Raw genomic sequence first — 24,283 nt, 5'->3', positions numbered from 1 at the left:
GCCGCATTAAAACTACTCGAACGTGCAATACGTGCGAGAAGAGGGGGCGCTTGTTTCCAACCGAAACTTCTCGCGTGTGAGACGAGCTGATCATCGCTGTGGGAGGGTTACTCTGGTAGACAGGGCTGACCTTCGGCAATAGGATTTATAGTCTCCAAGATGATATTTGCACTTTCTGGAGAGGCGATTTTCTCCAATTCAGTAGCCCGATTTCGTCGATTGCGTGGAGAGGGCTGTAGAATGTGGCGCCGCCTTTCCTGCTCCGTCCATGACAGGTGTGCTGGTCTCTGGAGAGAGAGCACGGTCCATCAGCGCACTCCAATAAAGGCACTGGAAGCAGCTGAATCGCATTGGCGAAGCTCAGGGCTGGGCCGCTGGGCACGTCTTACCACCGTTTCCGTAGTGTAGTGGTTATCACGTTCGCCTCACACGCGAAAGGTCCCCGGTTTGAAACCGGGCGGAAACAGACATCTTTTGTCGCCAGGCACAAAAGGGGATTGGGGATTCGCCTAGCGCTGTGATCGAACAGACCCACTGGACCCACCTCTTAGTGTGGCGGGATCTGCACAGTGCATGTCACAGCGCATCCTGCTTTCACTTCAAGGCGCGTCCTGATGCACCCCAGTCTCCCGCGTGACAGGTGGGGACAGGTGACAGGTCCAATACTAACGAGGAAGACATCGCTCTCTCCGACCCCCGGCATCGTGTCCCGACCCACCGTACTGGAAGCCGACGCGTGCTGTGATTCCTTTACGGAGCAGAAATGACAACCGAGGAGCCGAGAGATCATTTCAGCATTTCGCGTCTGAACGGAAAACACAAACGACCAACTCGGAATGACTTGCCTTTGACGCTTCTCAAAGCGTTCTTTGTGCATCGAACAGACCCACTCACCTCTTAGTGTGGCGGGATCTGCACAGTGCATGTCGCAGCGCTTCCTGCATTCACTTCAATGTGCTTCCTGATGTCGAGTCGACTGCCGTGCGGAGGCTCTGAAAGCGAGAGCAATGAAAAGGTGCACGACGCTGTGAAAGAAAACAGAGAAGTGAAAGGCAGTCATTTCTCTAAGGAGGTGAAAGAAAAGCTACTCCCCGTCGGGGAATCGAACCCCGGTCTCCCGCGTGACAGGCGGGGATACTTGCCACTATACTAACGAGGAAGACATCGCTCTCTCCAACCCCCGGCATCGTGTCCCGACCCAGCATGCTGGAAGCCGACGCGTGCTGTGATCCCTTTACGGAGCAGAAATGACAACCGAGGAGCCGAGAGATCATGTCAGCATTTCGCGTCTGAACGGAAAACACAAACGACCAACTCGGAATGACTTGCCTTTGACGCTTTTCAAAGTGTTCTTTGTGCACGACGACTGCGCCGCCTAGCAGATACAAAGGGGTTGTACAACTTTGAACTAGCAAATGGAAGAGGGCTAAGCCCCCTCTCTTTTAGCCCAGGTTCGATCTGTCTCCCAGAATCACCAGGGCGCACACACACACACACCCGTGCCGTTGAAGTGCTCTGCTTCATTTCTAAGTGCAACTCAACATTCACTCCTACCCCGAGTGCAGAAAAGACAGCATCCACAGCAACAGCAGCTCAGGTCTCTGCACAGGAGCTAAGCTGCCCTCATCTCCTCTGCTCTGCGGCTCCTGCGGAGTGGAGTCCTGCCTGGAGCCGTGTTTGCAGGCGGCGGCTCCCCGCGCCCTGTCTGGGCGTCGTGTCCAAGAGCTCCTGGGAGGAAGAGCGAGCCCTCCCACTCGGGGGCTTTTCCACGGTCTGTGTGAGGAGGGGCGGGTGTGTCCAGTAGCTTATCGAGCGGAAGCCTGATCGTGCAGACCTTGAGGTGTCACCTCTTTGTCTGCTTTCCCGCCCCCCCTCCGCCCAAGCTCTGCTCCAAAGTAGCCCGGCAACCCCTCACACCTGCACGTGTCACAACCTAAGGTGCGGTCATGAGACACCCATGGGGTGTCGTTCTGTTCTTGCTAATTGTTTCCTGCCCGTCGCAGGCAGGAGTCCATGCGAGGAAGATGCGCTGGACAGAGCTCAGAGGGCGCAGCTGGGTGGCTTTCCTTCTGAGTGACGTTCCTGCAACACTCTCCCGCTACTCTTGGTGCGCTCATGCCACAACACAGGAAGGCTGGAGCAGGTGGCTGTGGGCTTTGCGCACTGCCGAAATAGCTCAGTTGGGAGAGCGTTAGACTGAAGATCTAAAGGTCCCTGGTTCGATCCCGGGTTCTGGCATTTTGTTTCATCGCGCCCTTTGTTCCTCTCTCCAGCGCCACCTGCCTAAAGTGACGCGTCCCTTTCTCAGCCCGAAACGCAAGCGAGACACCAGCAGCAGTCCCTACAGGTTTCCGTAGTGTAGCGGCTATCACGTTCGCCTAACACGCGAAAGGTCCCCGGTTCGAGACCGGGCGGAAACAGCCTCGTTTTGCACGCTCCTGTACTTCACAGAGGTCTTGAGCGACCGGTCATTTGTTCCCAATGTATTTCCGGTGCCTTCGTGCACTCTTGTACCAAACGCACGTTCCTTCTGTACGCGGAGCCGATCATTTGCAATTGGGCTGTGCCGACAGACCAGGTCGAGCTCTGTCGGCTCAAAAGCAGCGCAGGACCTGCAAGAACAACAGAAAGATTAGCATCCAGCGGGGGCCTCTTAGTGAGCCCAAGAGCTCATCAAGAATCGGCTCCAGCAACAGGGCTGGGCGCATTGTTCCATTCTCCGCCCACTCTCGGTGTAAACAAGTCCCTCCTGGTCTCTGCTTGAAATGCACTTTCCTGCGTTTGCTTTGGTGTAACTGGCTTCCCCTGCATGGGCGAATGTGAAGAAGATCCTTAGTAAGTCATTGAAGAAAACCGAGAAGAGGTCGGAGTGGCCTCTGTCGTTCATCAACGATCCAGTCAGGCAGTACTCCTCTGTAAAGCGCCGTTCGTTCACGTCGATTGGCTTTTTTTTGCCTTCATTCGTGCGAGTAGTAAAAGCAGACGCCCCTATTCTGCCGTGACCCGGATTCGAACCGGGGTTGTTGCGGCCACAACGCAAAGTACTGACCACTATACGATCACAGCGAGTTACCGAGACACACGCGGCAGGGCGGAAAGGGCTGTGCTCTCTTCGTGTGACATAATTCGGAAAAGTCCTGACGTTGCATTTCAACTGAGCCCCAGTATACATCGACCCTTCGACACTCTGAGTGACAACTCTCTTGCGTGTTTTCTCATATTTATGTAGTTTGCTTGCTTGATGCCGTGAACAGCATGGTTGTTCGCTGCCATATAGTCTAGCGGTTAGGGTTCCTGGTTTTCACCCAGGCGGTTCGACTCGGTTTTGCCTCCTGCTTTCCAAAAGATCAGCACCGTGTACGAAAGAGCCGCATTAAAACTACTCGAACGTGCAAAACGTGCGAGAAGAGGGGGCGCTTGTTTCCAACCGAAACTTCTCGCGTGTGAGACGAGCTGATCATCGCTGTGGGAGGGTTACTCTGGTAGACAGGGCTGACCTTCGGCAATAGGATTTATAGTCTCCAAGATGATATTTGCACTTTCTGGAGAGGCGATTTTCTCCACTTCAGTAGCCCGATTTCGTCGATTGCGTGGAGAGGGCTGTAGAATGTGGCGCCGCCTTTCCTGCTCCGTCCATGACAGGCGTGCTGGTCTCTGGAGAGAGAGCACGGTCCATCAGCGCACTCCAATAAAGGCACTGGAAGCAGCTAAATCGCATTGGCGAAGCTCAGCGCTGGGCCGCTGGGCACGTCTTACCACCGTTTCCGTAGTGTAGTGGTTATCACGTTCGCCTCACACGCGAAAGGTCCCCGGTTCGAAACCGGGCGGAAACAGACATCTTTTGTCGCCAGGCACAAAAGGGGATTGGGGATTCGCCTAGCGCTGTGATCGAACAGACCCACTGGACCCACCTCTTAGTGTGGCGGGATCTGCACAGTGCATGTCACAGCGCATCCTGCTTTCACTTCAAGGCGCGTCCTGATGCACCCCAGTCTCCCGCGTGACAGGTGGGGACAGGTGACAGGTCCTATACTAACGAGGAAGACATCGCTCTCTCCGACCCCCGGCATCGTGTCCCGACCCACCGTGCTGGAAGCCGACGCGTGCTGTGATTCCTTTACGGAGCAGAAATGACAACCGAGGAGCCGAGAGATCATTTCAGCATTTCGCGTCTGAACGGAAAACACAAACGACCAACTCGGAATGACTTGCCTTTGACGCTTCTCAAAGCGTTCTTTGTGCATCGAACAGACCCACTCACCTCTTAGTGTGGCGGGATCTGCACAGTGCATGTCGCAGCGCTTCCTGCTTTCACTTCAATGTGCTTCCTGATGTCGAGTCGACTGCCGTGCGGAGGCTCTGAAAGCGAGAGCAATGAAAAGGTGCACGACGCTGTGAAAGAAAACAGAGAAGTGAAAGGCAGTCATTTCTCTAAGGAGGTGAAAGAAAAGCTACTCCCCGTCGGGGAATCGAACTGCGGTCTCCCGCGTGACAGGCGGGGATACTTGCCACTATACTAACGAGGAAGACATCGCTCTCTCCAACCCCCGGCATCGTGTCCCGACCCAGCATGCTGGAAGCCGACGCGTGCTGTGATCCCTTTACGGAGCAGAAATGACAACCGAGGAGCCGAGAGATCATGTCAGCATTTCGCGTCTGAACGGAAAACACAAACGACCAACTCGGAATGACTTGCCTTTGACGCTTTTCAAAGTGTTCTTTGTGCACGACGACTGCGCCGCCTAGCAGATACAAAGGGGTTGTACAACTTTGAACTAGCAAATGGAAGAGGGCTAAGCCCCCTCTCTTTTAGCCCAGGTTCGATCTGTCTCCCAGAATCACCAGGGCGCACACACACACACACCCGTGCCGTTGAAGTGCTCTGCTTCATTTCTAAGTGCAACTCAACATTCACTCCTACCCCGAGTGCAGAAAAGACAGCATCCACAGCAACAACAGCTCAGGTCTCTGCACAGGAGCTAAGCTGCCCTCATCTCCTCTGCTCTGCGGCTCCTGCGGAGTGGAGTCCTGCCTGGAGCCGTGTTTGCAGGCGGCGGCTCCCCGCGCCCTGTCTGGGCGTCGTGTCCAAGAGCTCCTGGGAGGAAGAGCGAGCCCTCCCACTCGGGGGCTTTTCCACGGTCTGTGTGAGGAGGGGCGGGTGTGTCCAGTAGCTTATCGAGCGGAAGCCTGGGGCGGCGGAGAGCTGTGATCGTGCAGACCTTGAGGTGTCACCTCTTTGTCTGCTTTCCCACCCCCCCTCCGCCCAAGCTCTGCTCCAAAGTAGCCCGGCAACCCCTCACACCTGCACGTGTCACAACCTAAGGTGCGGTCATGAGACACCCATGGCGTGTCGTTCTGTTCTTGCTAATTGTTTCCTGCCCGTCGCAGGCAGGAGTCCATGCGAGGAAGATGCGCTGGACAGAGCTCAGAGGGCGCAGCTGGGTGGCTTTCCTTCTGAGTGACGTTCCTGCAACACTCTCCCGCTACTCTTGGTGCGCTCATGCCACAACACAGGAAGGCTGGAGCAGGTGGCTGTGGGCTTTGCGCACTGCCGAAATAGCTCAGTTGGGAGAGCGTTAGACTGAAGATCTAAAAGTCCCTGGTTCGATCCCGGGTTTCGGCATTTTGTTTCATCGCGCCCTTTGTTCCTCTCTCCAGCGCCACCTGCCTAAAGTGACGCGTCCCTTTCTCAGCCCGAAACGCAAGCGAGACACCAGCAGCAGTCCCTACAGGTTTCCGTAGTGTAGCGGCTATCACGTTCGCCTAACACGCGAAAGGTCCCCGGTTCGAGACCGGGCGGAAACAGCCTCGTTTTGCACGCTCCTGTACTTCACAGAGGTCTTGAGCGACCGGTCATTTGTTCCCAATGTATTTCCGGTGCCTTCGTGCACTCTTGTACCAAACGCACGTTCCTTCTGTACGCGGAGCCGATCATTTGCAATTGGGCTGTGCCGACAGACCAGGTCGAGCTCTGTCGGCTCAAAAGCAGCGCAGGACCTGCAAGAACAACAGAAAGATTAGCATCCAGCGGGGGCCTCTTAGTGAGCCCAAGAGCTCATCAAGAATCGGCTCCAGCAACAGGGCTGGGCGCATTGTTCCATTCTCCGCCCACTCTCGGTGTAAACAAGTCCCTCCTGGTCTCTGCTTGAAATGCACTTTCCTGCGTTTGCTTTGGTGTAACTGGCTTCCCCTGCATGGGCGAATGTGAAGAAGATCCTTAGTAAGTCATTGAAGAAAACCGAGAAGAGGTCGGAGTGGCCTCTGTCGTTCATCAACGATCCAGTCAGGCAGTACTCCTCTGTAAAGCGCCGTTCGTTCACGTCGATTGGCTTTTTTTTGCCTTCATTCGTGCGAGTAGTAAAAGCAGACGCCCCTATTCTGCCGTGACCCGGATTCGAACCGGGGTTGTTGCGGCCACAACGCAAAGTACTGACCACTATACGATCACAGCGAGTTACCGAGACACACGCGGCAGGGCGGAAAGGGCTGTGCTCTCTTCGTGTGACATAATTCGGAAAAGTCCTGACGTTGCATTTCAACTGAGCCCCAGTATACATCGACCCTTCGACACTCTGAGTGACAACTCTCTTGCGTGTTTTCTCATATTTATGTAGTTTGCTTGCTTGATGCCGTGAACAGCATGGTTGTTCGCTGCCATATAGTCTAGCGGTTAGGGTTCCTGGTTTTCACCCAGGCGGTTCGACTCGGTTTTGCCTCCTGCTTTCCAAAAGATCAGCACCGTGTACGAAAGAGCCGCATTAAAACTACTCGAACGTGCAAAACGTGCGAGAAGAGGGGGCGCTTGTTTCCAACCGAAACTTCTCGCGTGTGAGACGAGCTGATCATCGCTGTGGGAGGGTTACTCTGGTAGACAGGGCTGACCTTCGGCAATAGGATTTATAGTCTCCAAGATGATATTTGCACTTTCTGGAGAGGCGATTTTCTCCACTTCAGTAGCCCGATTTCGTCGATTGCGTGGAGAGGGCTGTAGAATGTGGCGCCGCCTTTCCTGCTCCGTCCATGACAGGCGTGCTGGTCTCTGGAGAGAGAGCACGGTCCATCAGCGCACTCCAATAAAGGCACTGGAAGCAGCTAAATCGCATTGGCGAAGCTCAGCGCTGGGCCGCTGGGCACGTCTTACCACCGTTTCCGTAGTGTAGTGGTTATCACGTTCGCCTCACACGCGAAAGGTCCCCGGTTCGAAACCGGGCGGAAACAGACATCTTTTGTCGCCAGGCACAAAAGGGGATTGGGGATTCGCCTAGCGCTGTGATCGAACAGACCCACTGGACCCACCTCTTAGTGTGGCGGGATCTGCACAGTGCATGTCACAGCGCATCCTGCTTTCACTTCAAGGCGCGTCCTGATGCACCCCAGTCTCCCGCGTGACAGGTGGGGACAGGTGACAGGTCCTATACTAACGAGGAAGACATCGCTCTCTCCGACCCCCGGCATCGTGTCCCGACCCACCGTGCTGGAAGCCGACGCGTGCTGTGATTCCTTTACGGAGCAGAAATGACAACCGAGGAGCCGAGAGATCATTTCAGCATTTCGCGTCTGAACGGAAAACACAAACGACCAACTCGGAATGACTTGCCTTTGACGCTTCTCAAAGCGTTCTTTGTGCATCGAACAGACCCACTCACCTCTTAGTGTGGCGGGATCTGCACAGTGCATGTCGCAGCGCTTCCTGCTTTCACTTCAATGTGCTTCCTGATGTCGAGTCGACTGCCGTGCGGAGGCTCTGAAAGCGAGAGCAATGAAAAGGTGCACGACGCTGTGAAAGAAAACAGAGAAGTGAAAGGCAGTCATTTCTCTAAGGAGGTGAAAGAAAAGCTACTCCCCGTCGGGGAATCGAACCCCGGTCTCCCGCGTGACAGGCGGGGATACTTGCCACTATACTAACGAGGAAGACATCGCTCTCTCCAATCCCCGGCATCGTGTCCCGACCCAGCATGCTGGAAGCCGACGCGTGCTGTGATCCCTTTACGGAGCAGAAATGACAACCGAGGAGCCGAGAGATCATGTCAGCATTTCGCGTCTGAACGGAAAACACAAACGACCAACTCGGAATGACTTGCCTTTGACGCTTTTCAAAGTGTTCTTTGTGCACGACGACTGCGCCGCCTAGCAGATACAAAGGGGTTGTACAACTTTGAACTAGCAAATGGAAGAGGGCTAAGCCCCCTCTCTTTTAGTCCAGGTTCGATCTGTCTCCCAGAATCACCAGGGCGCACACACACACACACCCGTGCCGTTGAAGTGCTCTGCTTCATTTCTAAGTGCAACTCAACATTCACTCCTACCCCGAGTGCAGAAAAGACAGCATCCACAGCAACAACAGCTCAGGTCTCTGCACAGGAGCTAAGCTGCCCTCATCTCCTCTGCTCTGCGGCTCCTGCGGAGTGGAGTCCTGCCTGGAGCCGTGTTTGCAGGCGGCGGCTCCCCGCGCCCTGTCTGGGCGTCGTGTCCAAGAGCTCCTGGGAGGAAGAGCGAGCCCTCCCACTCGGGGGCTTTTCCACGGTCTGTGTGAGGAGGGGCGGGTGTGTCCAGTAGCTTATCGAGCGGAAGCCTGATCGTGCAGACCTTGAGGTGTCACCTCTTTGTCTGCTTTCCCGCCCCCCCTCCGCCCAAGCTCTGCTCCAAAGTAGCCCGGCAACCCCTCACACCTGCACGTGTCACAACCTAAGGTGCGGTCATGAGACACCCATGGGGTGTCGTTCTGTTCTTGCTAATTGTTTCCTGCCCGTCGCAGGCAGGAGTCCATGCGAGGAAGATGCGCTGGACAGAGCTCAGAGGGCGCAGCTGGGTGGCTTTCCTTCTGAGTGACGTTCCTGCAACACTCTCCCGCTACTCTTGGTGCGCTCATGCCACAACACAGGAAGGCTGGAGCAGGTGGCTGTGGGCTTTGCGCACTGCCGAAATAGCTCAGTTGGGAGAGCGTTAGACTGAAGATCTAAAGGTCCCTGGTTCGATCCCGGGTTCTGGCATTTTGTTTCATCGCGCCCTTTGTTCCTCTCTCCAGCGCCACCTGCCTAAAGTGACGCGTCCCTTTCTCAGCCCGAAACGCAAGCGAGACACCAGCAGCAGTCCCTACAGGTTTCCGTAGTGTAGCGGCTATCACGTTCGCCTAACACGCGAAAGGTCCCCGGTTCGAGACCGGGCGGAAACAGCCTCGTTTTGCACGCTCCTGTACTTCACAGAGGTCTTGAGCGACCGGTCATTTGTTCCCAATGTATTTCCGGTGCCTTCGTGCACTCTTGTACCAAACGCACGTTCCTTCTGTACGCGGAGCCGATCATTTGCAATTGGGCTGTGCCGACAGACCAGGTCGAGCTCTGTCGGCTCAAAAGCAGCGCAGGACCTGCAAGAACAACAGAAAGATTAGCATCCAGCGGGGGCCTCTTAGTGAGCCCAAGAGCTCATCAAGAATCGGCTCCAGCAACAGGGCTGGGCGCATTGTTCCATTCTCCGCCCACTCTCGGTGTAAACAAGTCCCTCCTGGTCTCTGCTTGAAATGCACTTTCCTGCGTTTGCTTTGGTGTAACTGGCTTCCCCTGCATGGGCGAATGTGAAGAAGATCCTTAGTAAGTCATTGAAGAAAACCGAGAAGAGGTCGGAGTGGCCTCTGTCGTTCATCAACGATCCAGTCAGGCAGTACTCCTCTGTAAAGCGCCGTTCGTTCACGTCGATTGGCTTTTTTTTGCCTTCATTCGTGCGAGTAGTAAAAGCAGACGCCCCTATTCTGCCGTGACCCGGATTCGAACCGGGGTTGTTGCGGCCACAACGCAAAGTACTGACCACTATACGATCACAGCGAGTTACCGAGACACACGCGGCAGGGCGGAAAGGGCTGTGCTCTCTTCGTGTGACATAATTCGGAAAAGTCCTGACGTTGCATTTCAACTGAGCCCCAGTATACATCGACCCTTCGACACTCTGAGTGACAACTCTCTTGCGTGTTTTCTCATATTTATGTAGTTTGCTTGGTGGCGCAGTCGTAGTGCACAAAGGACGCTTTGAAAAGCGTCAAAAGCAAGTTATTCCAAGTTGGTCATTTGTGTTTTCCGTTCAGGCGCGAAATGCTGAAATGATCTCTCGGCTCCTCCGTTGTCATTTCTGGTACATAGAGGAATCAGAGCACGCGTGTTAAAAGAAGACTGTGATATTTGGTGCGTCTTGGATTAGACGAGATTAAAGAGTGAGTAGTTTTGTTTTTCTGTGATGTAATGGGACCAATGAAGAATGTGGCATTCAGACTAATGTGGAGTATTTGTTTCCTTAGGGAAATTGCTACTACCGTATACTGGGGCATTAGGACCCATATGGAGCGCAGGGTGAGCGCCCAGCGACAGAAACCAGATGGTACCGTGTGTCGGGCTCGGCCGCGAGCAGGACAATGACTTCACTCAAATGTTTAACTGATAAAACCCAAATGAACCAAACCTGTATAAATTAGTGGTGGAAAGGAGTCTTTTTATATAGCAAAAGGTCTCTGATCCTTTGGTAAGAACGATGGGTATATAACCCATTGTCCTCAATATTAGAAATAAATCCTTGAGCACTTCTGTTGTACCAACGGTCCATAAAAGCCTACCATTACCCTTTCTTGCATAAATTGTAGAACATGCCGTCACATTTCAGTTGCACCTCAGTAGCAGTTTGATCTATTATCACCCTACTCCCCACCTTCGCTCTTCTTATTCTGGTCTCCTAACTGTCCCCCAAGCCCATCTACACTGTATGGCTGACAGGGCCTTCTCCTGTTATGCTCCCAAGCTCTGGAACTCTCTCCCCAAGGGTAGCAGAGTCACCTTCCCTAAACTCCTTCAAATTCAGACTCAACACCTTGTTCTGTAGAAGAGCCTTTACTGAACTGGTTCCATTCTTTACCCCTCTGCTTCTACTTTCCTTAGTACCACCATTCATGGTCTCCTCTGTCTATTGGAATTGTTTTATCCTGTGTATTCTTATTGTAATATTTGTAATTGTTTCAAGTGCTTTGCAAAGCCACCTTTGGAACCATTATATAAAATAGTTTAGCCTAAATCCTTGAAGCGTTAATAGGGCATTGCAGTAGGGCTAAAAATTAACAGTGTTAGTGGGCCAGCAGGATTTGTGCAAATTATAGGTAGTCACAAAGGGAGACGAGGATTCACTTGAAATTCATGACATGGGACACTGAAACAGTGGAGAGGCTTTGTGTAGTAAGCGTTCAGTCTCAATCTACACAGTCTGTGCTGCTGGTAGAGGTGGTTGTGAACACCTGTCGTCCCAGTCAAGTACTGGGATCTCCAGTCTCACTCCTAATACTTCCCGTGACTGTCCAATACCACTACTGTGAAACCAACACCCATAAGACAAGACCTCAGAGATTCTAACTGCACCATTATTCACTGATGTTCACGCACCAGTATTGTTCCTCTGCTAAGGAAGGGAAGGCCTACTTTATACCAAGCCCCTGTTGACAATCCCTTCCTTGTGTTTCTTTTAGTCAGTTTGTGCAGCCTAGAATAGGACACCAGATCTCACTCTTACTGGGCACTACAGTAGCAACTCACACTCCTCAAGCACTACCCCTCTCGGAAACGGGAGGATTTCCACTATATTGAACACCTCTGTCTCTCCCCCAGTAAAAAAAGGCACACTGCCCTGCCCTAGGAATAGTGCGGCCATCTTCCCCCAGTACAACACTTTATTACTCCAGCCATTTTCAGTCCTCATTGGCAGCAATATGGGAAGCATTCTTAAAAGGGGAATCCCCACAAATACTTCCATTGATTAATGGGTCTCACTTCCCTTGAATTCCTCCACCCCATTCAAACCTATAAACCATAAAGAAACAAGGGCAGGCAGAAGGGTCTTTCACAGCTTTATTGAGATGTTGCCATTACAAGGCGAGTGGAGGCAAGAGTCACAAGGGCCAGGCTGGAGCCTTCATTCAGGCACCTGGGGAGGAAGAAGGAGAACAAACCCCTACAGGAGCTCCTCCTGCCAGACCCTACCTGTCCACTGGCCAACATCTCCAAAGTCATCTGCTCCCTCCACATCTTCACTGGTGCTCTCAGCATCTTCACTGGAGCTCTGAGGGTCTCCTTCCTCATCCTCAGTCCAGTCAGCTCCCACATCCAGAGGAGCTTCTACTGGTGCCACAGCCACCCGACTGCTGGTCACCAGGCTCCTGGTACCCGTGGACAAGCAGCACCCAGGAGTGAGGGATCCGCTATACCCAGAGACCCACAGTGATGCTACTCATCTAAACAGTCCCTTTGTCCAGCACAGGATCATTCCTCAGTTGTCCAAGCATGGTTGTCTCTTGGGCAGAGATGCATCCACAAGGGATAGAGAACCAGACCCACCTTCATTCCAACTGCCAGCACACCTGGACTCACAGCAGGCACAGACCTCATGGTCACCATACAGCTCCTCCCACTTGGAGGAGAGGAGGACAGGTGAGGCCTTCACCTGGCATGTCCCAGAGCACCCTCAGCAGGCTCCTTGCAGAAGTACCTCTTAGCCTCCCTGTTGTAGGTGCAGGACTTGGTCCCTGGTGTTGCTTTAGCAGGAGCCACAGCCATGACACAGTGCATGTACAGCTCAGTCACTTCATGCTACAAGAAGGAAGGTCACAGCATTAAGGGATCAAGGCCAATAGAGGGACAGAGAAGGACCTTCTGCCATCAGTGAAGGCAAGCTGGCAGCTCTAGGCACTACAGCTGCCACAGTCTGGTTCACATCTAGATCACGGATGAAAAAGCAGACAATGGATCAGTAAAGCGAGAAGGCTGAGCAGCCTTTGAGAGCAGTACCTTCCTGGACAGCTTCTTCTGGAAGAGGAAGGCATCAATTGTGAAGCGGAGCACATCCTTCTGCTTGGAGGGGACAAACCTAGACAGGCAGCCATCTGCCTTGCTGTCCACCATGCACCTGGGGACAAGGATAAGGATGAACCCCTGCAGGCTCTCAGGCCTCCTGCCCACTTCCCCTCCCAGAAGGGGCCGTACCCCAAGTTGTCGACCACGGGGAAACGGGGCTGGGAGTGCTGGTCTGGTTTCTCCGTTACGTAACACGAGTGGATGTACAGCCTCTGCTCCGCTGTGGCAAAGTAGGCAGTGGCCTGGAAGTACATGGGCTGACCCAGGAAGTACTCATCCTTGGGAGAGAGCCGGACCCAGCGGGCTGGAGAGAGAGAGGCAGCATTACACCTGCACACAGCACCCCCTGCAGGCAGGTGGAGCCACTCGCTCAAGGAGCTTACAGTTGGTGGTGAGCAGGACAAAGCTGTGCTTGTTCTTCAGGTCCTTGAAGAAGGTCCTTCTCCTGGCCCACGTGGGGACATAGCCAACCTTGTAGGAGTAGTGGAACCTGCAGGACAGAGGGGATGAGGGGCTTCTGGACACTTTCCCAGCAGCTTCTCAGCAGCAGCAGAGCCCTGCCTACCTGTTGTAGGAGCACTTGACGGCACAGAGAAGGGAATGAAGCGATGCACAGGTGCACTGGAGGAGGGCGGGGCATAGCGGAGAGTGTTGGAGTACACCAGGCGGCCCTGGACAACCTGCAGGGTCACAGAGGAAGGGATATTCCCAGGAAAGGCAACCCCGATACTGGCCCTACAGCTCACGTCGATACACTGCCTGTAGATGAAGACCCGCTTACCGATCGCTCGGTGCCGCACTCGTGAAGCCCGTAGATGAAGTAGAAGTAACCGCGTGTGGTTCGGCTGACGCTGCAGTTGCCCAAGGTCACCTCCGATGGCCGACAGCTGAAGCCGAACAGGAGCCGACTGACCCTCACGTACATCCTGCTGGAGTCACACCACACAGCCACTCCTCGGGTGCCCCCGATGGCCGGGCGAGCCGGCTGCCGCCCTCACTGGGGAGGAAACAGGACGCTCTTGATGTAGGCGGGTAAGGGGCTTCATCTTCTCCTTGTCGAAGTAGGGCGAGTACGCGTCTCTGGACACGGGAAGGCGGCGAAAGTTGGGAGCCAAGAACTGCGAGTCGTTCTCACTTGCAGACAGGTCTTCGGAGGCCGTATCTGCCAGGTTCAAGTCCTCCAACTGGGCTGCGTCTTCAGGAGCCGGGAAGTCGGCCTGGAGCGCCAATTCCCGAGAGTCCCAGCCAGCCGGCCCGGTGGAGATCAGTGCGGGGAGCCCGGCCCCTGCGCACAGGCACAGCATAAAGAGAAACGAGCGCATTGCCAAATTATCGTCCCGCTAAATTGCTACAGGAGTAAAATAAGTAAACCACCAAACTGTGTTGAAGAAGAGAGCATAAAGTATGAATGCGGTGACTAGGTTTTTATACTGGCAGGACCTGCTACCACACACCTGGTCACACTACCGCTCAATCAACACAATCAATTACACACAGAGACACGGATTGTTCTCAGCGTCTAATTAGAACATGCTTCCAGTCTGAGGCGGGACTCCGTGAAGCCGCCTGAACACTTTCCCGTGTGTATCTGAGCTCAGCGGAGGAGTTCCATGCAATTTAGACAGAATTAAATCACCCACACGTGTAGATTTGGCTCAGATGAATTTATTGTTCAATTAGTTTCTATTTTCCGAGGACAGTGTGTTAAACTCGCTGTCAGACAGAGTACGGAACATGCGACACGTCCGTCCACACTTTCCTTTATCGTGGGGGCTGTTCTATCAACATGTACCGCAATGAAAATAATTTTACTATTTTTCACGTGTAATTCCATGTCATATTAAAATGTGTAATACAAGCATTTCTTTGCTTCCCAGTAAAGAAATACTGATCAGGTTTTGACATGATCTGATAATAATTTGTCTGATTTTTCAGAGATTGCTTTTGCTTCGCAGGACTGAGAACCTATGGAAGCCCATTTCCGCCAGGGAGTAAAAAAAAAAACGCGCTATGGTATCACAGAATTGTGACTGAATTCCTTCAGTCTTAGAGAATTTGAAATTCAGTTGTTGGATTCCTTCAGGTCAGGATAAAGACTGAACTACAAAATGCATTTTGAAAGTCCAAAAGAGTAGAAATCAAAATAACACAAACTGCTCAGTCCTGTTCTGACCCCTGTAGTGTGCTCTCTGAAGGCACCAGTTCTGTAGGGTTTGGGCATTTACTGGGACAATTATTAATTGTAGCAGTAAATCACAAAATTGATTCTTTTGATGGCTTTAGAATCCAACCATGCGATTTAACTCAAACAACGCACACACACAGGTACTAATACACGAGGATACATGTATTAATACATATAATATGCATATAAACCTAACAGATCTTATCGAGAGGGTTATCAGAATACAAAAGATATATATTCAGTCAGTTACGAAGTGTTACATATATCAAGAGGACATACGTTCAGTATATCATTCATTTAGACCGTTTCTCCTGCGGGCACAAAGAAACAGTTTCAGGCTGTTGCTGTCCAATCCGCGCTCTCTCTGGCTCGGTGCCAGGCTGTGCTGATGCTCACTGACCGGCTAGTTAGTGTTGGCTTTAACTAGCAAAGTTTGCGCACAGGAGAAAAGATGACTGTGGGTCCCAGCAAGTCAGGAAGAGGACCGGTTCGTTCCTGATGAAGAGCTAGTTCTGAATAGCGATTCAGCTTTCCACAGTTCCGACCTGTTCACGAGGCCTGCTGCTGGTTACTCTCTGGCAACCTCCACTCTAGACTCTTAGAACAAAGGAAAGTTCTGGCACTCGGACACAATGGCCGTTCCGTGGTTGTCCGGGCTGAGTCTCAGGATGGTCAGGAGGCGCGCTGCGAGAATGTCCTGCCCTTGGGATTCTCCTTTGAATTCCCTTTAGAATTGTTGAATCTGAATCTGAATCTTGTTGAATCACTCAGGCTCTCTGTGTTGCCTGTTTTTACCTGGAGGAACTTCAGCTCATTGATTGGCTGAAAGTTCCATGGGCATCAGAGTCCCACGTGGGTTACTCGGCCCTACCAGTCCCTGATTGGTTGATCAAGGTGAGATATGAGTCACTTAGTCCTGACACTTAGGAATGCAATCCAGATCTCCAACTCGCACTCCCTAGACAGATAGGCACCAATGGATGACCATTGATCATGATAGCCAGGCTTAGCTAAGTGCATCCCCCTTTGGGAGCTGTCCTTGGACCTTAAATCACCTTGCATGAATGGTTTCTCTGTGGCTGCACCACAGAGATGAACAGAGAAATGAGGCCTAATTTGGGAAAGCTCAGAAACACTTAATTCTGCCTTATTATTAAGCCTCGCCGCTACAGTTATATGTGCTCTTGTTTGTATTGTATGTAGTTTTGTTGTTCAAATAAAACGTAAAAGACACAACTTTCCGGATGCGGCTGCTGTAAAAATAAAATGACATCAAGGGTGCTGTACGCAGAGGTCTGAAACCTGCTCCACAGAAGATCTTTATCCAGAGGTGTTAAAGAAGTCGAGATCTCGCCATGAGAGGGGAAGCATCTCAGAAAAAGCAGGTGCAGTCGGTTCCACGGTCATAACGCCACTAAGTCGGGCGACAAGAGCAAAACCCACCCGGCTTCCTGCGGGCAAGTAATGAGACAAAGAGACAGTACACAGTGGGTAGCGTGGCCGAGCGGTCTAAGGCGCTGGATTAAGGCTCCAGTCTCTTCGGGGGCGTGGGTTCAAATCCCACCGCTGCCAGGTGCTTCTGTCGAGACCCCCTTTCAGCTGGCTTCAGACGAAAGGGAGGGAACTGCTTTTTGGCAGTCTCTCGAGAAACTAAGCAAAGTGTTTAAAGATACTTTCTCAGCTTGACATCAAGGCACAAAACAAAAACCTTCTTGCGTCCTCTCAACCCAAAAGCGCCTTGCCACTTTTTGCGTTATGCAGGGAACGACGTCTGCCCAGATCACTTTTGTGTCAATGCAAATCGTAGTGTGCCCTCCGTTTTAATGTTGGCTGTGCTGGCGTGCTGCTTCTGTCTGTGAAACTTGAATGTTCTGCTTCTTCACACCAAATCATCGGCGGGGGTTGAGCTTGTTAAATCTTTGCGCATAGCGCTCCTTTGGAAGTACTTTGTCCAAGTTCAAAAGCGATCGTGGGATTTACTTCATGCGTGCAAAAAGCATGCCTCGCACGACAGATTTAAATGGGGAATGGAGCCTGCTTCTTGCTGTTTTTCCTGTGGTTGCAGTTACAAAGTAGATCGTGCTTTCACATTCTGTTAACAGTATTCACTGGCTGAGCTTTATCAGTTGGTTCGTAAAGGAATCTCTGCTTCGGTTCCAGAAAAGTCATCTGTGGTGTGTTTTTTTCCATGCCCATGGCAGTCTTTTAAAGCTGGTAGTAGTGGCGGCGAAGTTAATTTTTTATCCTCTTTAAAAGAATATGGACGGGCTGGGGCGAGCTCCATTTACCACTCTTTCAGCTAACCGCCGAACTCCCGAACTGATTACACTGCAGAGCCACAGGCGCCTCGCTTTTCTCCATTCTCTGGGTCAGGGTGAAAAAAAACTTGCTGGTATTAGCTGGCCTGCTGGGAGCACCTCTTCTTCACTGATAAGCAAGATTTGTGTTTCATCTTTCTGAAGCTGTATAGATTTCTTTCAAAACAAGTTGTTCCAGAAAGGAAACGAACACTTGCATTCACCTGAATTAAAAGGCATGGGATTTGCCCGTAAGGATAAATTCTGTACAGTAAGACAGGAAGAAAGGCACCACTGGGAATCGGACCCAGGATCTCCTGTTTACTAGACAGGCGCTTTAGCCAACTAAGCCACAGCGCCAGCAAAGTGCTGTCCTTTGACAGCCACATGGACACGTCTCAACTGCTCTGAGACATCTGCATTCGGTGTGCACCGAGCCTGCTCGCCTTGCAAGTTTCCTCATTTACATGCGATAGCTCCACCACTAAGAGAAAGGATGAGAAATGGCTTTTATCTGGCACTTTTCATGTCAGAGGATCTCAATCTGCTTTCCGTGTACAAGAGGATGTCCAACTCATGTAGCTAAAGACGTAGACGACAGTGCTCCACTGAAATCTTGATCTCACAACCCTCGGCATGACTCCGCTGTGTTCTGCTTTAGACAAAGGGGGGAAAAGACTTCTTTCATCACACGTTTTGCACTGTTTACGGTGTTTGCAGTGCTCTTTCTTAAATGAAAACCAGGAATCGGCACCATATGAGGTGAGACTAGATAATATTGGATCAAGTAGCCTCGCCATTCCATGCGTGACGTGAGCAAAGTGTAATTCCTGTCTTTATAGTGTGCTTGTTAGAGACTTAGCTGGCACCCAGAGCGCTTTGAATCCGGGAGTCAGCAGCCCAAGACAATAGAGCTTCCTTCGTCTATGTTTTTTGCGTGAAGGGGGAAACCATGCGTGTGCTGCAAACGATCTTAGTATCGAAGTGCCGTCCCACATAACCGATCCGAACAATCTGCTTTACAGAGGAGCACTGCCGGAGCTTATCGTTGGCAAACTGAAGACCAGGCTGACCTCTTCTGTGACTCTTGAACACTGAGTCTCAAGGTTGTGAATTCAAGCTCCACGCTGGCGGGAAATTCCATAGGTAATGATCACATTTTCTTGCATGCTAATCAAAAGAAATATTAAGAAACTTTTCCCGATACCAGTTTTTTACAAAAGTAAAGGCACACGGCACATGTGTGCCACATCACGTCCGAGTTTAGTGACAACTACCTCAGAGATTGTAAGCTGGGTAGTTTCAGATCAGATCACTTTTTGTATCAAAGGTTCAAGCAAACCCGAATACTTTTGCAAGAGACATTTCAGAATCCCAGTCAAATCCAGTACGATTGCTGGATCCTTTGAATTCGACTGAACTATAGCACAGATCTGCAGTCCACCATTAGAATACTGTGGGTGTGCTGTATAAGCCATACCGCCCAAAATAGTTCTAAAACAGGAGAAGCATCCTCGTTTAGGAATGTGGTATAAAGTGAAATGGTCTGGGAAGAGTCCTACGTTTGAACAGTTCAAAATAGACGTCAAGGGGTATTTACGGACTCTTTTGAAATGTAAGAACAAGCTGTGCGGACCTTATCTTTATTTACCTTGTGTAATCGTTTTTCATAAAGTGTAATTGTATTATAGCATGTGCCCCTGACGATTTTCTTGATATGTTATATGTGCTCTTGTTTGTATTGTATGTAGTTTTGTTGTTCAAATAAAACGTAAAAGACACAACTTTCCGGATGCGGCTGCTGTAAAAATAAAATGACATCAAGGGTGCTGTACGCAGAGGTCTGAAACCTGCTCCACAGAAGATCTTTATCCAGAGGTGTTAAAGAAGTCGAGATCTCGCCATGAGAGGGGAAGCATCTCAGAAAAAGCAGGTGCAGTCGGTTCCACGGTCATAACGCCACTAAGTCGGGCGACAAGAGCAAAACCCACCCGGCTTCCTCCGGGCAAGTAATGAGACATAGAGACAACGCACAGCGGGTAGCGTGGCCGAGCGGTCTAAGGCGCTGGATTAAGGCTCCAGTCTCTTCGGGGGCGTGGGTTCAAATCCCACCGCTGCCAGGTGCTTCTGTCGAGACCCCCTTTCAGCTGGCTTCAGACAAAAGGGAGGGAACTGCTTTTTGGCAGTCTCTCGAGAAACTAAGCAAAGTGTTTAAAGATACTTTCTCAGCTTGACATCAAGGCACAAAACAAAAACCTTCTTGCGTCCTCTCAACCCAAAAGCGCTTTGCCACTTTTTGCGTTATGCAGGGAACGACGTCTGCCCAGATCACTTTTGTGTCAATGCAAATCGTAGTGTGCCCTCCATTTTAATGTTGGCTGTGCTGGCGTGCTGCTTCTGTCTGTGAAACTTGAATGTTCTGCTTCTTCACACCAAATCATCGGCGGGGGTTGAGCTTGTTAAATCTTTGCGCATAGCGCTCCTTTGGAAGTACTTTGTCCAAGTTCAAAAGCGATCGTGGGATTTACTTCATGCGTGCAAAAAGCATGCCTCGCACAACACTTCTACATACCCGACCACCACTGCATCACACAGCTGCCAGCGCACCTCACCATGCCAGGCCACCACTGCGTCACATAGCTGCAAGCGCACCTCACCGTGCCAAGCCACCACTGCATCATACAGCTGCCAGGGCACCTCACCGTGTCAGGCCACCTCTGCGTCACACATATTTCAGCGCCATATATTTCATGGATATTATGGAATATAATGGATGGATATCTTAGTTATCTTTCTAGTTCACAGGTTTGCATGCATAATTTAATTTTGAAAGCCACTGAGACATCAAGTACTACTGTTGTATTTATGAAAAAGAAACAAAACAAAAAACATACTAACAACTGTGCCATCCTACTCCTTAGTTAATACATTTTATTAGTCATAAACAGTTTACATTGTTAGCAAAATATTTTGAATTATATTTAACCCTATTTTTTCTTTAGTTTTGTATTTAACTTATTATATGATAGTCAGACTTAATGTATATTGGAACAATGAAAATATATTTTTACAAGATTTTACATTAAGCACTTAAAATTCATATGGTTAATAATAGTAAACTGTAACATGCTGTAACAAGATCGGTTAAACTGCGAAGAAAATGCTTTCAGAGAAAATGTTTCAGGTGTGAAGAACATAGATCTCCAATGCAATTTCAACCAAACCTGTTCCCACACACCCTGCCCCCACTACCATTAGAATATACACAAACATTTTAGCGTTTCATTTTGAGCAGAAGACCCTCACACCTGAAGGGTGCTGGCTGTGACGAATTAAACCGGTTTTATAGGTTTCAATCACAGACCATGTGACATGGGAGTCAGGAAACTAACACACAGCGCCACCGGATTTGATAACGCTATAAAAACGCTATAAAATAATGTGACTTGGCACAGAACAAGTTTACAGCACAGTACAAAAATAAATGCTGACCATGACTTTAGAAGCATAAATTGCCTTACACTCAATTTAAACACAAGTTGTCTTTAGCCCTCTAAGCTGGTTCATACAGAAATGTAGAGATCCAGGCTCAGAACACACAGCTTCATTAGCGAATACATATGCAGGACAACTAGAGAAGACGTTTTACAGAGGATGGATTTTTAGAAACATCCCATCAGTGACATCACTGAAGTCAACTCCTAGGTACTGTAACTGTCGTGTGGATAGTTTCACAAGAATCAGACAAAGGTTTAAGCATCGCTTGTTCTAGATAAAACTGCAAAAAACAAAACAACAACCAATAATTAACTTCTTTGCGGCTCTGTTTGCCCAAATCATATATTCACAACGTGAAATCTAGAAAATAATATTACGTAACCAAAATCCGCAATATGGAAACAGAACCTGTGTAATTGTTGATAGATGATGTACTCGTAACATTTTTTCAAGACGAACTACAACATTTAAAAAATGACTTGTATGTACTTGATATCTCTAATCAATCCACGGGTCCCAGCACAAAACGAAACTAAAACACATACCGTTTCGCGCTTCTTATTAGTTGCTCAAAAGTAATTTGACCGTATAAAATGCATAATATAAACCTAGAAACATATACGTGAGCAGTACTTAAGCACTGTAGTATCGGTGTTAAGACATACCTTTCAAATACTGTAAATCAAGTTAAAAATATCTCAAGACCGATTCTGGTCATAATGAAACCATGTTTCGTGTATGTTTTCTTTTTCATCTTGAAATAACTAATTTCTAAATACCTTTTTCACTGTTAACATCTTGCAGCAACTCTGCAACAAAATATACACTCTACACTCCTGCTACCAACATTAAATAAAACAAATCTTAAGATTTCTATATTTATGTCTTTATTTAGTGGTTTCATTAGTGACAAAGGCTAAACTTTCTTGGAAAAATGTCTTTTATGTGTTGCGGAAAAAACTGACTTGCTTTAACAAAATATGTTTACAAATCCTTTCACCTGGCATTTTCGTAGTTAGAAATTATGGAATGCTCTGTTAAAAGCAAGGGAGTTTTTATGTCCGTTGCAGTTCTTTTGCAACATGAATTTAATTATATCGTTATTAATTTCTTGAGATACGCGATTCCATATTATATTCCCTTTTAATCAAATTCTAAAAGTATGCTTGTTGACTCCGGTATCACGTTAGTTAAAGACTTCGAAGCTTACAATGTTTAGGGAGAAATGGAATACTGGTGTGTATTTTTTTCTTTAAAGTACCGAGACCAGCCATATACTGTATGTTTATGTTCCAAAATTAATATAGTTTATGGCCTTCACACGCGTTACAGTATGCTCCTATTCTTTTCATGCTCAGCTACTAAGATTTCCCTTCAGTGGTAAAATTAGATATTAATATTTAATACTTAAACGGGCACAGTTAAGACATTAAATATACATATACATACTGTATACAGTACAGTTTGCATACGGTAATATGTTTATGTTACGTGATTAAAAAATAAATAAATACAAATGAAAAGTCCAACACCAGCTGGATTTGAACACACAACCTGCCAGTTGGTAGTCACACACCTAGACCAGTAGGCTACAAGACAGCTCGCATGAACAAGCAGGCGAAACAGCCCTACAGAGCCCTGTCGCAGTACATGGATATAATCATACCGTTATTAAATTCTTGAGATACGCGATTCCATATTATATTCCCTTTTAATCAAATTCTAAAAGTATGCTTGTTGACTCCAGTATCACGTTAGTTAAAGACTTCGAATCTTACAATGTTTAGGGAGAAATGGAATACTGGTGTGTATTTTTTTCTTTAAAGTACCAAGACCAGCTATATACTGTATGTTTATGTTCCAACATTAATATCGTTTATGGCCTTCACACGCGTTACAGTATGCTCCTATTCTTTTTATGCTCAGCTACTAAGATTTCCCTTCAGTGGTAAAATTCAATATCTACAACGGGCACAGTAAAGACGTTTACAGTAAGTCTTTCTACGACAGACCAACGGACCACGAGTGCCCCTGTCGGTCAACCAATCACGCACCGCGGTATTTTGCGTCATCGCGCGTCACGATGCACGAAGCCGTAGCCAATTACCTCCGGTACGTGTCTGTACCGCGCACTTTGAATGGCTGCATCTGTAAGGAGATTGGAAAATATAAGAGCGTCTGAAACGTATAAGTACAGTACAGGTGGACGTAAAAGTAGTTAGATAAACAGTTTTTGTATTTTTATACAATTAGTTGCAATAGTGGAAACAATTTGGATTTTTTCAAATGTCTCGAAACCAGACATGCTGAAACGCTGTAGGTTTAGAATCGAGACTGGGGAGAATAACATCTTGTGAGAAGACCTGTTTACCTAACGATTAGATCCTATAAATCCCTTGTAGCCTCCCTAAGTCTGTCCCAGTCCAGTGGATAAAAATGTACTGTTAATGGAGTGTTGGTTTCTCTGTTAGGGGATACTGTAGCACTACTGTCATGCTTGTTTCACTCCTCTGTTCAACAGTGTGCTATAGAGTAATGTATATGGGGAGACGGCAGGAAGCCACAGGAGTATTGGGGCAGCAAGTTTTACTTGCCGAGTACCAGATTTTAATGGGTGGTTTTATCCCAGATCTATTGGGTTGGAATATTATGCATTACAAAGAATGACTATGCAGAACAGGGTATCACGTGGCTTCAACTGGCTGTGATCACTCAGTATGTTGATGGTATTCTGAGTGCTTCCCCTGACAAGGAAACCCACAAGTCTGAGTTGCTTCAGCTTTAGAGTGTCTTATAGAAGCAGTTATGATAAGGCCCTTTTGTGTCTAGCATTGTGAAATTTTAACAGGGCCTGGGTGCAATGTTTTTACGGGGTGAGCACAACTCTTAACAGATCTGCTTAAGGGGGGAGTGCAGTACAAGGACAAGATTGCCTTGGTTCCCGCAGCAAAAGCCGCCTGTAATAATTTGAAACAAGCTCTCTTACAGGTGCTGAGACTGGGGTTTCCTCAGATGGATCAACTATTCCTTTGTATTATTGCAAGTAGCTGACAGAGGCCACCCAAGGAGCCGGCGAGCAGGTCCTGGAGGCGTGGGGACCACCACCTGAAGGAGGGCACAACCTCATCCCAGGAGAGTGGGTGTGGATCAGGAAATTTCCTTCACAGGTTCTCCAGCCCAGGTGGGACGGACCCTACCAGATCCTGTTGACAACCGAGTCTGTGGTTCGAGTGGAAGGAAAAGATCGCTGGATCCACGCGTCACACTGCCGACGAGCCTCATCCCCAGTTACAAACTCAGAATTAAATCATTTCTGTTAATAACGATAATTGTTGCTGTAGGACTATGTTCCGCAGGGATTAATGATCTTCTCTCCCACAGAGGAGAACATGGAATTAATTCCTTTTTAGGCCTCTCCTATCTGACAG

General features: G+C 49.3%; 1 protein-coding gene and 16 non-coding genes across 17 annotated transcripts; 11 read left to right on the top strand and 6 right to left on the bottom strand.

Annotated features, from left to right (window-relative positions):
• The first annotated feature begins 393 nt into the window (after positions 1-393).
• trnav-cac (transfer RNA valine (anticodon CAC)) lies at positions 394-466 on the top strand. The gene has a single exon. It is a non-coding gene; the product is annotated as a tRNA-Val (tRNA).
• Positions 467-1,087: 621 nt separating this feature from the next.
• Positions 1,088-1,159, bottom strand: trnad-guc (transfer RNA aspartic acid (anticodon GUC)). The gene has a single exon. It is a non-coding gene; the product is annotated as a tRNA-Asp (tRNA).
• Positions 1,160-2,165: 1,006 nt separating this feature from the next.
• Positions 2,166-2,238, top strand: trnaf-gaa (transfer RNA phenylalanine (anticodon GAA)). Its single transcript has one exon. It is a non-coding gene; the product is annotated as a tRNA-Phe (tRNA).
• A 109-nt stretch (positions 2,239-2,347) lies between these two features.
• trnav-aac (transfer RNA valine (anticodon AAC)) lies at positions 2,348-2,420 on the top strand. The gene has a single exon. It is a non-coding gene; the product is annotated as a tRNA-Val (tRNA).
• A 574-nt stretch (positions 2,421-2,994) lies between these two features.
• trnah-gug (transfer RNA histidin (anticodon GUG)) lies at positions 2,995-3,066 on the bottom strand. The gene has a single exon. It is a non-coding gene; the product is annotated as a tRNA-His (tRNA).
• Positions 3,067-3,760: 694 nt separating this feature from the next.
• trnav-cac (transfer RNA valine (anticodon CAC)) lies at positions 3,761-3,833 on the top strand. Its single transcript has one exon. It is a non-coding gene; the product is annotated as a tRNA-Val (tRNA).
• Positions 3,834-5,550: 1,717 nt separating this feature from the next.
• On the top strand, positions 5,551-5,623 carry trnaf-gaa (transfer RNA phenylalanine (anticodon GAA)). The gene has a single exon. It is a non-coding gene; the product is annotated as a tRNA-Phe (tRNA).
• A 109-nt stretch (positions 5,624-5,732) lies between these two features.
• Positions 5,733-5,805, top strand: trnav-aac (transfer RNA valine (anticodon AAC)). Its single transcript has one exon. It is a non-coding gene; the product is annotated as a tRNA-Val (tRNA).
• A 574-nt stretch (positions 5,806-6,379) lies between these two features.
• trnah-gug (transfer RNA histidin (anticodon GUG)) lies at positions 6,380-6,451 on the bottom strand. Its single transcript has one exon. It is a non-coding gene; the product is annotated as a tRNA-His (tRNA).
• Positions 6,452-7,145: 694 nt separating this feature from the next.
• On the top strand, positions 7,146-7,218 carry trnav-cac (transfer RNA valine (anticodon CAC)). The gene has a single exon. It is a non-coding gene; the product is annotated as a tRNA-Val (tRNA).
• Positions 7,219-7,839: 621 nt separating this feature from the next.
• trnad-guc (transfer RNA aspartic acid (anticodon GUC)) lies at positions 7,840-7,911 on the bottom strand. Its single transcript has one exon. It is a non-coding gene; the product is annotated as a tRNA-Asp (tRNA).
• A 1,006-nt stretch (positions 7,912-8,917) lies between these two features.
• On the top strand, positions 8,918-8,990 carry trnaf-gaa (transfer RNA phenylalanine (anticodon GAA)). The gene has a single exon. It is a non-coding gene; the product is annotated as a tRNA-Phe (tRNA).
• Positions 8,991-9,099: 109 nt separating this feature from the next.
• trnav-aac (transfer RNA valine (anticodon AAC)) lies at positions 9,100-9,172 on the top strand. The gene has a single exon. It is a non-coding gene; the product is annotated as a tRNA-Val (tRNA).
• A 574-nt stretch (positions 9,173-9,746) lies between these two features.
• trnah-gug (transfer RNA histidin (anticodon GUG)) lies at positions 9,747-9,818 on the bottom strand. The gene has a single exon. It is a non-coding gene; the product is annotated as a tRNA-His (tRNA).
• A 2,545-nt stretch (positions 9,819-12,363) lies between these two features.
• LOC148664142 (zona pellucida sperm-binding protein 3-like) lies at positions 12,364-13,362 on the bottom strand. The gene is made up of 4 exons (XM_088633054.1): positions 13,259-13,362; positions 13,005-13,179; positions 12,810-12,927; positions 12,364-12,611 (listed from the first exon to the last, which is right to left on the bottom strand). Exons 2-4 carry the CDS (start codon positions 13,127-13,129, stop codon positions 12,462-12,464), a joined length of 393 nt encoding a protein of 130 aa, XP_088489180.1. The 5' UTR covers positions 13,130-13,179; positions 13,259-13,362; the 3' UTR covers positions 12,364-12,461.
• A 3,188-nt stretch (positions 13,363-16,550) lies between these two features.
• trnal-aag (transfer RNA leucine (anticodon AAG)) lies at positions 16,551-16,632 on the top strand. Its single transcript has one exon. It is a non-coding gene; the product is annotated as a tRNA-Leu (tRNA).
• Positions 16,633-19,395: 2,763 nt separating this feature from the next.
• Positions 19,396-19,477, top strand: trnal-aag (transfer RNA leucine (anticodon AAG)). Its single transcript has one exon. It is a non-coding gene; the product is annotated as a tRNA-Leu (tRNA).
• Positions 19,478-24,283: the final 4,806 nt, after the last annotated feature.

This window comes from Lepisosteus platostomus, chromosome 5, assembly GCF_059453375.1.
Source record: "Lepisosteus platostomus isolate fLepPlt1 chromosome 5, fLepPlt1.hap1, whole genome shotgun sequence".
NCBI classification, from domain to species: domain Eukaryota; kingdom Metazoa; phylum Chordata; class Actinopteri; order Semionotiformes; family Lepisosteidae; genus Lepisosteus; species Lepisosteus platostomus.
This window is presented reverse-complemented; position numbering and strand designations above follow the sequence as displayed.